General features: G+C 53.2%; 1 protein-coding gene across 1 annotated transcript in view; it reads left to right on the forward strand.

Moving 5' to 3' along the window:
- The window catches only part of MPHOSPH9 (M-phase phosphoprotein 9), a 213,125-nt gene that overhangs the window by 165,905 nt on the left and 33,907 nt on the right, over nucleotides 1-13,313 (forward strand). Inside the window, exons 19-21 of the mRNA XM_075322863.1 lie at nucleotides 4,638-4,796; nucleotides 4,895-5,009; nucleotides 5,141-5,229. Of these exons, the coding sequence (XP_075178978.1) occupies nucleotides 4,638-4,796; nucleotides 4,895-5,009; nucleotides 5,141-5,229 (363 nt within the window). The remainder of the gene's footprint in view (nucleotides 1-4,637; nucleotides 4,797-4,894; nucleotides 5,010-5,140; nucleotides 5,230-13,313) is intronic.

Genomic DNA, 13,313 nt, shown 5'->3' on the forward strand with positions numbered 1-13,313 from the left:
TCTCCCAGTCCTTTGCCGACTCCATGGGACAGCTGTCCCGGACTCTGCTGACCATGCATCAGCCCCCTTAGAGCTCACAGAGGATTTTTCATCTGTTCCCGGACCACGTCCTCCTAAACAGAGACGCAGGGACTCTTCTCCTTCCTCGTCCCACGGCTCTGATTCACGAGCTGAATTGCAGGGCGAGGAGGATGCCTTTACTGTGGGCTCGGACGCTACCTCCATGTACCCCATTGATCTATCTGAAGGTGATGCGGATGTTAGTGACTTGATTGCGTCCATTAATTCCGTACTGGACCTCAATCCACCAGTGTCAGAGGAACAAGCCTCTCTGGTAGAAAAACACCAGTTTACCTCACCTAAGAGAGCAAGGAGTATGTTTTTTAACCACTCCAGTTTTCAGGCCACTGTGACCAAGCCCAGGGCCTGTCCTGACAAACGCTTCCCAAAGCGTAGTTCTGATGACCGTTTTCCCTTTCCACCAGAGGTGGTCAAGGAGTGGGCTCATTCACCAAAGGTAGATCCTCCGGTGTCTAGAATCTCAGCCCGGACAGTTGTATCTGTGGCCGATGGCACCGCACTTAAGGATCCCACTGACCGCCAGGGTGACCTTCTGGCCAAATCTGTATATGAGGCGGCAGGGGCCTCGTTCTCCCCGTCCTTTGCAGCAGTGTGGGCTCTTAAGGCCGTCTCTGCTTCTCTGGAGGAGATGCATTCCCTCATCAGGGACTCTATGCCCGAAATGGTTGCCTTAACTTCCCAGGCTTCGGCCTTTTCATCCTATGCCATGTCTGCCATTCTGGAGGCTTCTCACCGCACGGCGGTGGCTTCCGCTAATTCCCTCGCGATCCGCAGGATCTTGTGGCTTCGAGAGTGGAAAGCAGACGCTTCTTCCAAGAAGTACCTTGCTGGGCTCCCCTTTGCTGGGTCCCGGCTGTTCGGTGAACAACTGGATGAAATTATTAAGGAAGCTACTGGCGGGAAGAGTACTTCCTTGCCACAAACTAAAACCAGGAAACCTGTCCAGGGCAGGAACCAGTCGAGGTTTCGTTCCTTTTGTTCCTCTAACTGGTCATCCTCTAAGCCCTCAGCCTCGTCCACTAACTCAGCCAAGGATCGAAAACCCAGCTGGCGCACGAAGCCGCGTCCTCAGAAGAGCGGAGGAGCCGCTGCCACTAAGGCAGCCTCCTCTTGACTATCTGGCTGCGCCAGCAACGTCCTTGGTCGGTGGCAGGCTCTCCCACTTTGGCGACGTGTGGTTCCAACACGTCTCCGACCAGTGGGTGCGGGATATCATCTCCCACGGCTACAGGATAGAATTCTCTTCCAGCCCGCCAAACAGATTTTTTCTGTCAACTCCCCCCTGTTCCAAGGCCGCCGCCTTCTCTCAGGCCGTGGCATCCTTGCAGGCCAACGGAGTAATTGTACCGGTTCCCGCCCGGGAACGGTTCAGAGGTTTCTACTCAAACCTCTTCCTAGTCCCCAAGAAGGACGGTTCCTTCCGGCCCATCCTGGATCTCAAGCTTCTCAACAAGCATGTTCAGGTGTGGCACTTTCGCATGGAATCTCTGCGATCGGTCATTGCCTCAATGACCCAAGGAGATTTTCTAGCATCCATCGACATCAGAGATGCCTATCTGCATGTGCCAATTGCAGTTTCACACCAGCGTTGGCTACGTTTTGCAATCGGAGAGGAACATTTCCAATTCGTGGCTCTCCCCTTCGGGTTAGCCACGGCCCCTCGTGTATTCACCAAGGTCATGGCAGCAGTGGTTGCGGTTCTGCACCTCCAGGGGTTGGCAGTGATTCCTTACCTGGACGACCTTCTAGTCAAGGCTTCATCCAGTGCAGACTGTCAGCGGAGTGTCTCGCTCACTCTCGCCACGCTTGTTCAATTCGGGTGGCTTGTCAATCTGCCCAAGTCCACTCTGACCCCGACGCAGAAAATTACGTACCTAGGGATGCAATTCGAGACTCTGCCGGCACTTGTGAAGCTGCCCTTAGTCAAACAGCAGTCCCTTCATCTGGCGGTGCGCTCTCTGTTGAAGCCCCGCCGTCATTCCATCAGGCACCTCATGCAGGTGCTGGGTCAGATGGTGGCGTCAATGGAAGCGGTTCCCTTTGCCCAGTTCCATCTGCGTCCCCTGCAGCTGGACATTCTCCGCTGTTGGGACAAGCAGACCTCTTCCTTGCACAGGCTAGTGGCTCTGTCGCCACAGACCAGGAGCTCTCTTCAGTGGTGGCTTCGGCCCCTCTCTCTGTCCCAGGGACGCTCCTTTCTGGCCCCGTCCTGGGTGATTCTCACCACGGATGCCAGTCTATCCGGCTGGGGAGCAGTGTTTCTCCACCACCGAGCACAGGGCACTTGGACTCCGTCCGAATCAGCCCTCTCGATCAATGTGCTGGAAATCAGAGCTGTGCTCCTAGCTCTCGTAGCCTTTCACCACCTGTTGGCGGGCAAGCACATTCGAGTCCAGTCAGACAACGCGACAGCAGTTGCCTACATCAATCACCAGGGCGGGACTCGCAGCCGCCTAGCAATGTTGGAAGTTCAACGTATCCTTCAGTGGACGGAGGACTCCAGGTCCACCATATCCGCAGTCCACATCCCAGGCGTAGAAAACTGGGAGGCAGATTATCTCAGCCGTCAAACCGTGGACAGCGGCGAGTGGGCCCTGCATCCGGCAGTGTTCCGGTCAATCTGCCGCAAGTGGGGCACTCCGGAAGTGGATCTAATGGCATCCCGGCACAACAACAAGGTCCCGGTTTACGTGGCTCGCTCCCACGATCCTCAGGCCTTGGCGGACGCGCTGGTTCAGGATTGGTCCCAGTTCCGTCTGGCCTACGTGTTTCCCCCTCTAGCTCCTCGGCCAGGATTTACCACAGGACTTGGAGAATTTTCCTGTCCTGGTGTCGCTCTTCCGGCCATGCTCCTTGGCCGTTTTCCTTGCCGACCATCCTGTCCTTTCTACAGTCCGGCCTGCAGCTAGGACTATCCCTCAATTCCCTCAAGGGACAGGTCTCGGCTCTGTCAGTGTTGTTCCAGCGGCGTATCGCCCGACTGGCCCAGGTGCGCACCTTCATGCAGGGCGCATCTCACATCATTCCGCCTTACCGGCGGCCTCTGGATCCCTGGGACCTTAATCTGGTCCTCACGGCCTTACAGAAACCCCCCTTTGAGCCTCTTAGGGAGGTTTCTTTGTTTCGACTTTCACAGAAGGTGGTCTTTCTGGTGGCCATAACTTCTCTCAGGAGAGTCTCTGATTTGGCTGCGCTCTCTTCGGAGTCACCCTTTTTGGTTTTTCACCAAGACAAGGTGGTTCTCCGTCCGACTCCGGACTTTCTCCCTAAGGTGGTGTCTCCTTTCCACCTTAACCAGGACATTTCATTGCCTTCCCTTTGTCTGGCCCCTGTGCATCGCTTTGAGAAAGCGTTGCATACTTTAGATTTGGTGCAGGCGCTCCGGATCGATGTGTCACGCACCGCTGCTCTTAGGCGGTGCACCTCTCTTTTTGTGCTGACCACAGGTCAGCGCAAGGGTCTCTCGGCTTCTAAACCGACCCTAGCTCGTTGGATTAGGTCGGCCATATCCGATGCCTACCAATGTTCTCAGGTGCCTCCCCCGCCGGGGATTAAGGCGCACTCGACCAGAGCTGTCGGTGCCTCTTGGGCTTTCAGGCACCAGGCTACGGCTCAGCAGGTCTGTCAGGCTGCCACTTGGTCTAGTCTGCACACCTTTTCGAAGCACTACCAAGTGCATGCTCATGCTTCGGCAGATGCGAGCTTGGGCAGACGCATCCTTCAGGCGGCTGTCGCCCATTTGTGAATTTAGGTTTGGCCTACTTCTCAGTTTTCTGTTTATTTCCCACCCATGTTCTGCTTTGAGACGTCCCATGGTCTGGGTCTCCCATAAGGAACGATGAAGAAAAAGAGAATTTTGTTTACTTACCGTAAATTCTTTTTCTTATAGTTCCGACATGGGAGACCCAGCACCCTCCCTGTTGCCTGTTGGCAGTTCTTGTTCCGTGTGTTTTCACCGGCTGTTGTTGTAGACAGAGGTTCCGGTTATTCCGGGTTTTACTCTATCTCTACTTGTGGGTGGATGTCCTCCTTCAGCTTTTGCACTAAACTGGCTAGATGTGGTCATCCAGGGGGTGTATATGGTCGGAGGGAGGAGCTACACTTTTTAGTGTAGTACTTTGTGTGTCCTCCGGAGGCAGAAGCTATACACCCATGGTCTGGGTCTCCCATGTCGGAACTATAAGAAAAAGAATTTACGGTAAGTAAACAAAATTCTCTTTTTCCTGATTCCTGAATGGCACGTCTGCACTGTTATGTTTAGCAATAACGGATCACTCCATTAGGCAGTATTCACATATCCATGATCTGAATTCGACAATCTTGTATATGCCTACGAAACTGTCAACTTCGGGTCAGAATTAATGCGACTGGTCCATAAATTAAGGTCTGTTCTCAAACCGTGACACATGAATGTGACAATGTGGCCTTAGACTTTAGACTACTGTCATTCTAGATTTGCTACTCTTGAATGGTACAACGTTTTATTGTCCATATTGGTTGCGCCAAAGCATTAGCAAAATCAGAAAAGACACATTTCTTGTTATTAAACATTACAGAACTGTCTTCCAAAAGACACCTGATGGGCATCAGTGACTGTTGGACCCCTTGTGGTTCTCCTGAGAAAAGTAGAGAACGACAGAGGCCACCTAATTCTCCATGTGGGCCACGATCATCATCACTGCCACCAGCAAATCGCAAGTCTGTTAGTACACCAAGTAAGGGCTATGTGTTGTTTGTTTTTTTTTATTTGTCTTCATTATAATAAAATGTCTAATTTCACCAAAATTTGACCTTGATTTATTTTCTTCTGCAGCAAAACGTGAATTGATGTTAACAGCAGCGGCTGTAAAATGTAGTCCTAAGCGTTCTCCAAGTGAAAACCTTTCTCCAGGATTAAGCCAGTTATTATGTAGTGAGGAGAACACTAGGTATTGATTACTTTTACTTTTTGTCTCAATATCTATATCTTGTTTTTACAAATTTGGCTGCACCTTCAATGTTTTCCGTCATGTTTTTGAGAACCTACATGAATTACTGTATATAAGACATTTTGTTATAGGTATGATGTGCCTTGGGTGGATTCATCAACGTTCAAACATCAGAGTCCAAGAAAAAGACTGCAGTTCATGTCCCCGGAGGAACCTGAGGGTGAGTTCTTGGTAATATGTCTGATTTTTGTTGGGGCTACATGGTGACTTTGCCCACGACACCTATTCTGCGACTAAGGTTCCATCTGGGCCGTTGCTACATCGCAGCACAATACAAGTTAATGCAACCCTGATATTACTGCAGCAGGGAAGTCTGGATTTATGCCTTGTGTGAATGGTGGTTATCAGTAGGAGGTATTTTCCTTAATGTGGGGCAATTACCAAACTATTCTACATTATGTTTTTGAACTATTACGTAAATAAACTGATTTTGTGCTGTGAGGATTCGTGGGGAGCAGGTGATCATGTGACCGCAAATATGCAATCTGCATATTTCCAGCGACATTCCAACTAGACTTTGTCTGGCCTTGATCAAAACACTTACATTGTGCGAGGCCACATCCATCTAGTCGGCATGTGACTGCATATTTGCTGTCACACGGCTGCTGCTCCTAAAGCCGACACTGGAGACTCCACATAGCACACAGTGTGAGCAATGTGAGGATTCACAAGTCTGCAGTCACATAGAGTGATTGCAGACTTGTAGCCTAAGGCTTGTCAAACCCTTTAAAGGGGTTGTCTCATTTCAGATGATGAACTTCCCCAAATACAGTTTGTTAAAACATAACAAACCGCACTGTACCCGCCTTCCCTGAGTGCACCAGTGCGTCTCTGCTACTGTTCCCAATGTCTGGAACTGGCTGCGGTGCTGATGTCATGTCAACTACGCGGCAGGCAATTAATGAGCTCAGTGGCTCTGAAAGGAGCATTCCGTCTACATGGGCAGAGCTGCAGAGTTCACTGATGGGCAATTTGTGACATCAGTGCTGCAGCCAATGCAATAACCAGGAGCCTAGACTTGCTGGTGGACCCAGGGATGGTGAATACAGCATTGGTTATGTTTTAACATACTTCTGCTGACCCTGAAAATAACCTGAAAGGGAATAAACCATTTAATAGGAACATGTCATGTCAAAAAACAGTATTAACTTGCAGATATTGGGTCAGTCTGTAGGTTAATAGCATTTTAAAAGGAACTTGTTACCAGATTTTTTTTCCATATAAATTGCAGCCACCATCCAGAAGCCCTTATATACAGCATTGTAGAATACTGTATATAAGTGCCCAAGCCACTCTGTATAAAATAAAAAAACGCTTTTATTATACTCACCTATGGGGCTTTCCTGGTCTCGGTCCGGCGCCTCCTATCTTCTTGTGATCGCCGTCCTCCTTCCCTGCTCCATGTAGCTAGTGCGTCCTATGTCATCTATACAGGGTTCTCCACTGCACTCCTGTGCACGGGCACTTCTCTCTGCCCTGATGCGCGCAGAGCCAAATACTGTAATGCGGATGTGCGCGGAAAGGTCATAGAACGCCCACGCGTGTGGACTACAATGCTTTGATCTGCCCTCAGCAGGGCAGAGAGAAGTGTGCATGAGGAAGAACACAGTGGAGGACTCTGTATGGATGACGTAGGACGTGTCATCCACAAAGACAAGGGAAGGAGGACGCTGATCGTAAGAAGATAAGAGGCGTCAGACCGAGACCAGCATCGCCCATCAGACCGGACTGCCTGACAGGCGAGTATAATAAAAGTTATTTTCTTTGTCGCTCCATTGGGAGACCCAGACAATTGGGTGTATAGCTTCTGCCTCCGGAGGCCACACAAAGTATTACACTTTAAAAAGTGTAACCCCTCCCCTCTGCCTATACACCCTCCCGTGGATCACGGGCTCCTCAGTTTTATGCTTTGTGTGGAAGGAGGCACACATCCACTCATGCATTTTCATATTAGTTATGTCGGTTGGAAGAAAAGAGGGCCCCCACGGGGCCCCCGGCATGTTCCCTTCTCACCCCACTACGTCGGCGGTGTTGTTAAGGTTGAGGTACCCATTGCGGGTACAAAGGCCGGAGCCTCATGCCGTCTCCTTCACCATCCCTTAGCGGCTCTGGGAGAAGTGGGATCCTGAGCGGTCATCCATTTACTGGGACCGTGCTCCCTCCGCAGCCCCTGTGGGAATCTGCCGGACCGGAGTCTATTCAACCTCAGGGACCGGGCCCTGCATCTCAAAGGTACTCTGTGTCCCCATTGGGGACTGTGCAGGGAGCGCACCTTCTTCCCGGACGCTGCGGCAGCTGCTGAATTGAGAAGGCCGGCGGACTTCCGCGCCGACCGTGCCTGCTTGTCGGGCGCGGTCTCAAATTTAGTCCCCGGCTTCATCGCGGCCTAGTCGCAAAAATCCCGCCCCCGGGCCTGCCTGTCAGTGGTAAGGGCGGGACTGCCGACCTGACGTCGTCCTGCATGTTTCCTCCCCCCTCACTGATCACTGTGGGGACCCCAGATTCCCGCACTTTCCTGGCGCCGCCCACGGCTCCACTCCTCCCCTGAGAGCTCCGGCAGCCATTTTTTGGCATTCTGCCGGTGGAGGATTCTCAGTGAAGAGCTCTGCAGCTCCAGGGGACCTAAGGCAGGGAATCTGGAGGACACACACACTCCGCTTGTTAGCGGTCGGTAAGCCACACCGGTCACCCGGTGCTGGTCCCCCTAGGGTGCCGGAATAGATACGTATTTATATATATATTTCTGTTCGGTCGGGCTGTATACCCTTTTTTGCCCATATACCCTCAGTGATCATTCTCCTAGGAGACAACAGCATGTCGTCCACAAGGAGCAAAGCTGCTAAGGCACAGGGTTTTTTTGCGGCCTGTACCTCTTGTGGGGCTATGTTACCTGCGGATTCCACCTACCCTCACTGAGCAATGCTCGACCCCTGTTTCGCTTGCTCAGCCGGAGCCTCGGTCACTAGTGGGCCCCTCGGCTCATGTAGACCCCCCTGCTCCCCCTGTCCAGGCGGCAGGGACAGAGTTCGCCTCTTTTGCTGAGAAACTCTGAGTCACTTTCACAATCCATGGCTGAGTCTATGGACAAATGGTCTGCCAAGCTGCTAGAAGCTTTGCAGTCCAGACCGATCCTTACACAGGCCCCGGCCCCTGTTGGATCGTCGCCTCCAGGCCCCTCTCGGTCCGCGCCGCAGTGCGCTCCCAGGTTGGGCCCTAGGTCTCACGTGGAGGACTCCTGCCCGGACCACAGTCCTAGACAGGCTAAGCGGGCTCGCTGGGAATCTTCCCCGACTTCTTCACGCTGCTCGGGTTCCCAGCTTGAGGACTCTCTGGAGGACGAGGCGGACGTCGCAGCTCAGGGCTCTGACCCTGACGTCGCCCTTAACCTTGATACACCTGAAGGGGACGCCTTAGTGAATGATCTTATCTCGTCCATCAACCAGGTGTTGGATCTTTCTCCCCCGCCTCCTACTGTAGAGGAGTCGGCGTCTCAGCAGGAGAAACACCAGTTTAGGTTCCCCAAACGTACACGTAGTGCGTTTTTCGATCACTCTAACTTCAGAGACGCTGTCCAGAAGCCCAGAACGGTTCCGGACAAGCGCTTTACTAAGCGCCTCACTGACACGCGTTACCCCTTCCCCTCTGAAGTCGTTAAGGGTTGGGCTCAATGTCCCAAGGTGGATCCTCCAGTCTCTAGATTGGCGGCTAGATCCATGGTATCGGTTGCAGATGGCTCATCGCTAAAGGATGCCACTGACAGGCAGATAGAGCTCCTGGTGAAGTCCATCTATGAGGCCACGGGCGCGTCTTTTGCCCCGGCCTTTGCAGCCGTGTGGGCACTCCAAGCTATCTCAGCTTGTCTGGCTGAGATTAATGCTGTCACACGCAATTCTGCTCCGCAAGTTGCGTCTTTGACTTCTCAAGCGTCAGCTTTTTCTTCCTACGCCATGAACGCAGTCCTAGACTCTGCTAGCCGTACAGCTGTGGCATCCGCTAACTCTGTGGCAGTCCGCAGGGCCATGTGGCTTCGCGAATGGAAGGCAGACTCGGCCTCCAAGAGGTTCTTAACCGGTTTGCCGTTTTCTGGCGACCGCTTGTTTGGCGAACGATTGGATGAGATTATTAAGGAATCCAAGGGAAAGGACTCCTCCTTACCCCAGTCCAAATCTAAGAGACCTCAGCAACGGAAAATACAATCGAGGTTTTGGTCCTTTCGTCCCTCCGCCAAGCCCCAATCCTCTTTTTCTTCGGCGCTCTATTGGGAGACCCAGACGATTGGGTGTATAGCACTGCCTCCGGAGGCCACACAAAGCAATTACACTAAAAAGTGTAAGGCCCCTCCCCTTCTGGCTATACACCCCCAGTGGGATCACTGGCTCACCAGTTTTCTGCTTTGTGCGAAGGAGGTCAGACATCCACGCATAGCTCCACTGTTTGTAGTCAGCAGTAGCTGCTGGCTCTATCGGATGGAAGAAAAGAGGGCCCATATAGGGCCCCCAGCATGCTCCCTTCTCACCCGCGGTGGTGCTTGTAAGGTTGAGGTACCTATTGCTGGTACAGAGGCTGGAGCCCACATGCTGCTTTCCTTCCACATCCCCTGGAGGGCTCTGTGGAAGTGGGATCTTGCCGGCCCCCAAGCCCTGGGGCCGGGCTCCATCCACAGACCCATAGAACCTGCTGGATTGGGAGCGGGAGTGCCGTTCAGGGACAAGGCCCTGCAACTTTCAGGTACTCTGTGTCCCCGGCAGGCACGGACACTCTCAGGGCTTGCTGAGCGTTGTAGTGCGCCGGGGACAGTGGCGCTGTACGCTGGGGGTTAGGTCACTGCAGCTTTGCTGAGTTACGTTGTGTGTTGGGAACTACTGCGCCGACCGCTCCTGGAGCGGCGGCGCAGCTGCGACTTGTGGTGCGCCGGGGGCTTTGCGCCGACCGCGCTTTTACGGCGGCGGCGCTTCTAACTTTAGCCCCCGGCTTCTGCGGCCTAGCGCCGCTTCGTTCCCGCCCCCACCCTGTCAATCAGGGTAGGGGAGAGACGCTGCTCAATGGCAGCGCCGAGGGCTGGAGCTTTATTTACATGCTCCAGCCCTCTCACTAGGCACAGGGGGAAGCAGACTTCCCGCTCTTCGTCGGTGTACGCCCAGGGCCCGCCCCCCCCTCTCCACAAGGACGCCGGCAGCCATTACACATGCGTTCTGGCTGGGGAAAGGCAGCAGGCTCTGGGAGACCCAGACTAGAGGGATTTCTGGCGACCACACACCGCTCCTAAGCGGGCGGTAAGCTGCACAGTAGTGCTGGCCCCACTAGTGCCTCAGTGATATATTAGTGTACTTTTTTCTTGGTACCATATATATATATAGTTGCACGGTAAGGTCGCTTCTTGGCTGGACACCCTGTACTGCTCTGAGGAGGCAGCAACATGTCATCCGCAAAACGCAAGGCTGCCAAGGCACGGGCTGTGTGCACTGTTTGTACTGCATGTGGGGCTGATCTACCGGCAGGCTCCAATGATTCACATTGTGTGCAATGTTCAGTCCCAGTGGCACTTCGTCAGCCAGAGCCTATTGTGGTGGTAGCCCAGGCAGAGACGCCTGTGAACCCTGCCCCGGTGACGGGGACAGACTTTGCAGTGTTTGCTGATAAAATGTCTGAGGCTATGACAAAAATCCTGGAGACCTTGCAGGCCAGGCCAGTTCCTCAGACCATGGACACTGCTGTGGCTATTCTCTCTGGTCCCCCTCAGTTGGAACTAATCCGTACTTCAAGGGGGTCTCAAGCATCACAAGCTGAAGTCTCTGACTCAGATGACAGTCCCAGGCAGCCTAAGCGAGCTCGCTGGGAAAGACCCTCGACGTCATCACACTGCTCAGGGTCTCAGCGAGAAGAGTCTCTGTGATGAGACTGAGGACGGTGATCAGGATTCTAATCCTGAGGCCCCTCTCAATCTGGATGCCCCTGATGGTGACGCCATGGTTAATGACCTTATATCGGCGATTAATAGACTGTTGGATATTTCTCCCCCAGCTCCTTCAGCAGAGGAGGCAGCTGCACAGCAGGAGAAGTTCCATTTCCTATATCCCAAGCGTAAATTAAGTGCTTTTTTGGACCACTCTGACTTCAGAGAATCAATCCAGAAGCACGACGCTCATCCAGACAAGCGTTTCTCTAAACGTTCTAAGGATACCCGTTATCCTTTTCCCTCTGAAGTGGCCAAACGCTGGACCCAGTGCCCAAAGGTGGATCCCCCAATTTCCAAGCTTGCGGCTAGATCCATAGTCGCAGTAGAGGATGGCGCTTCACTTAAAGATGCCAACGACAGACAGATGGACCTTTGGTTGAAATCTGTCTATGAAGCTATCGGCGCGTCGTTTGCTCCAGCATTCGCGGCCGTGTGGGCACTACAAGCTATTTCAGCTGGTTTAGCACAGGTGGATGCTATCATGCATCCAGCAGTGCCACAGGTGGCGTCCCTAACTTTGCAAATGTCTGCGTTTGCGACCTATGCTATCAATGCTGTCCTAGAATCTACGAGCCGTACCTCTATGGCGGCCGCCAATTCTGTGGTTTTGCGCAGAGCCTTATGGTTAAAGGACTGGAAAGCAGATGCTGGTTCCAAAAAATGCTTAACCAGCTTGCCATTATCTAGAGACAGACTGTTTGGTGAGCCATTGGCTGAAATCATAAAACAGTCCAAGGGTAAGGACTCTTCCTTGCCACAGCCCAGAGCAAGTAAACCTCAACAGAAAAAGTGGCAGTCGAGGTTTCGGTCCTTTCGAGGCTCGGGCAAGCCCCAATTCTCCTCGTCCAAAGGGACTCAGAAAGGACAAGGGAGCTCAGATTCCTGGCGGGCTCACTCACGCCCCAGGAAAGCAAATGGAGGAACCGCTTCCAAGGCGGCTACCTCATGACTTTCGGCCTCCTCCCTCCGCATCCTCGGTCGGTGGCAGGCTCTCCCGCTTTTGCGACATTTGGCTGTCACAGGTCAAAGACCGGTGGGTAACAGACATTTTGTCTCGCGGGTACAGAATCGAGTTCAGTTCTCGGCCTCCACTTCGGTTCTTCAGAACCTCCCCACACCCCAACCGAGCAGATGCCCTGCTGCAGGCGGTGGACTCTCTAAGAGCAGAAGGAGTCGTGATCCCTGTCCCCCCTCTGGAACGGGGGCGAGGATTTTACTCCAATCTCTTTGTGGTTCCAAAAAAGGACGGCTCCTTCCGTCCTGTTCTGAACCTAAAACTGCTCAACAAGCATGTGAACGCCAGGCGGTTCCGGATGGAATCCCTCCGCTCAGTCATTGCCTCAATGTCCCAAGGAGATTTCCTAGCATCAATAGACATCAAAGATGCTTATCTCCACGTGCCGATTGCTACGGAGCACCAACGCTTTCTGCGCTTCGTGATAGGAGACGAACATCTTCAGTTCGTGGCTCTGCCATTTGGTCTGGCGACAGCCCCCCGGGTGTTCACCAAGATCATGGCAGCAGTGGTAGCAGTCTTGCACTCTCACGGACACTCTGTGATCCCTTACTTGGACGATCTACTGGTCAAGGCACCCTCTCAGGAGGCATGCCAACTCAGCCTCAATTTTGCACTGGAGACTCTCCAGGCGTTCGGGTGGATCATCAACTTCCCAAAGTCAAATCTGTCACCGACCCAATCACTAACGTATCTTGGCATGGAGTTTCATACTCTCTCAGCGATAGTGAAGCTTCCGCTGAGCAAGCAGCGGTCACTACAGACAGGGGTGCAGGCTCTCCTTCACGGTCAGCCGCACTCCTTAAGACGCCTCATGCACTTCCTCGGGAAGATGGTGGCGGCAATAGAGGCGGTTCCGTTTGCGCAGTTTCATCTGCGTCCACTTCAATGGGACATTCTCCGCCAATGGGACGGGAAGTCGACATCCCTGGACAGGAAAGTCTCCCTTTCCCAGACGGCCAAGGACTCTCTGCAGTGGTGGCTCCTTTCCACCTCATTATCACAGGGAAGATCCTTCCTACCACCGTCCTGGGCGGTGGTCACGACAGACGCGAGTCTGTCAGGGTGGGGAGCAGTGTTTCTCCACCACAGGGCTCAGGGTACGTGGACTCAGCAGGAGTCCAGCCTTCAGATCAATGTTCTGGAAATCAGAGCAGTGTTTCTTGCCCTACTAGCCTTCCAGCAGTGGCTGGAAGGGAAGCAGATCCGAATTCAATCGGACAACTCCACAGCGGTGGCATACATCAATCACCAAGGAGGGACTCGCAGTCGG

This window comes from Anomaloglossus baeobatrachus, chromosome 1 (assembly GCF_048569485.1).
Source record: "Anomaloglossus baeobatrachus isolate aAnoBae1 chromosome 1, aAnoBae1.hap1, whole genome shotgun sequence".
Classification (NCBI taxonomy): Eukaryota; Metazoa; Chordata; class Amphibia; order Anura; family Aromobatidae; genus Anomaloglossus; species Anomaloglossus baeobatrachus.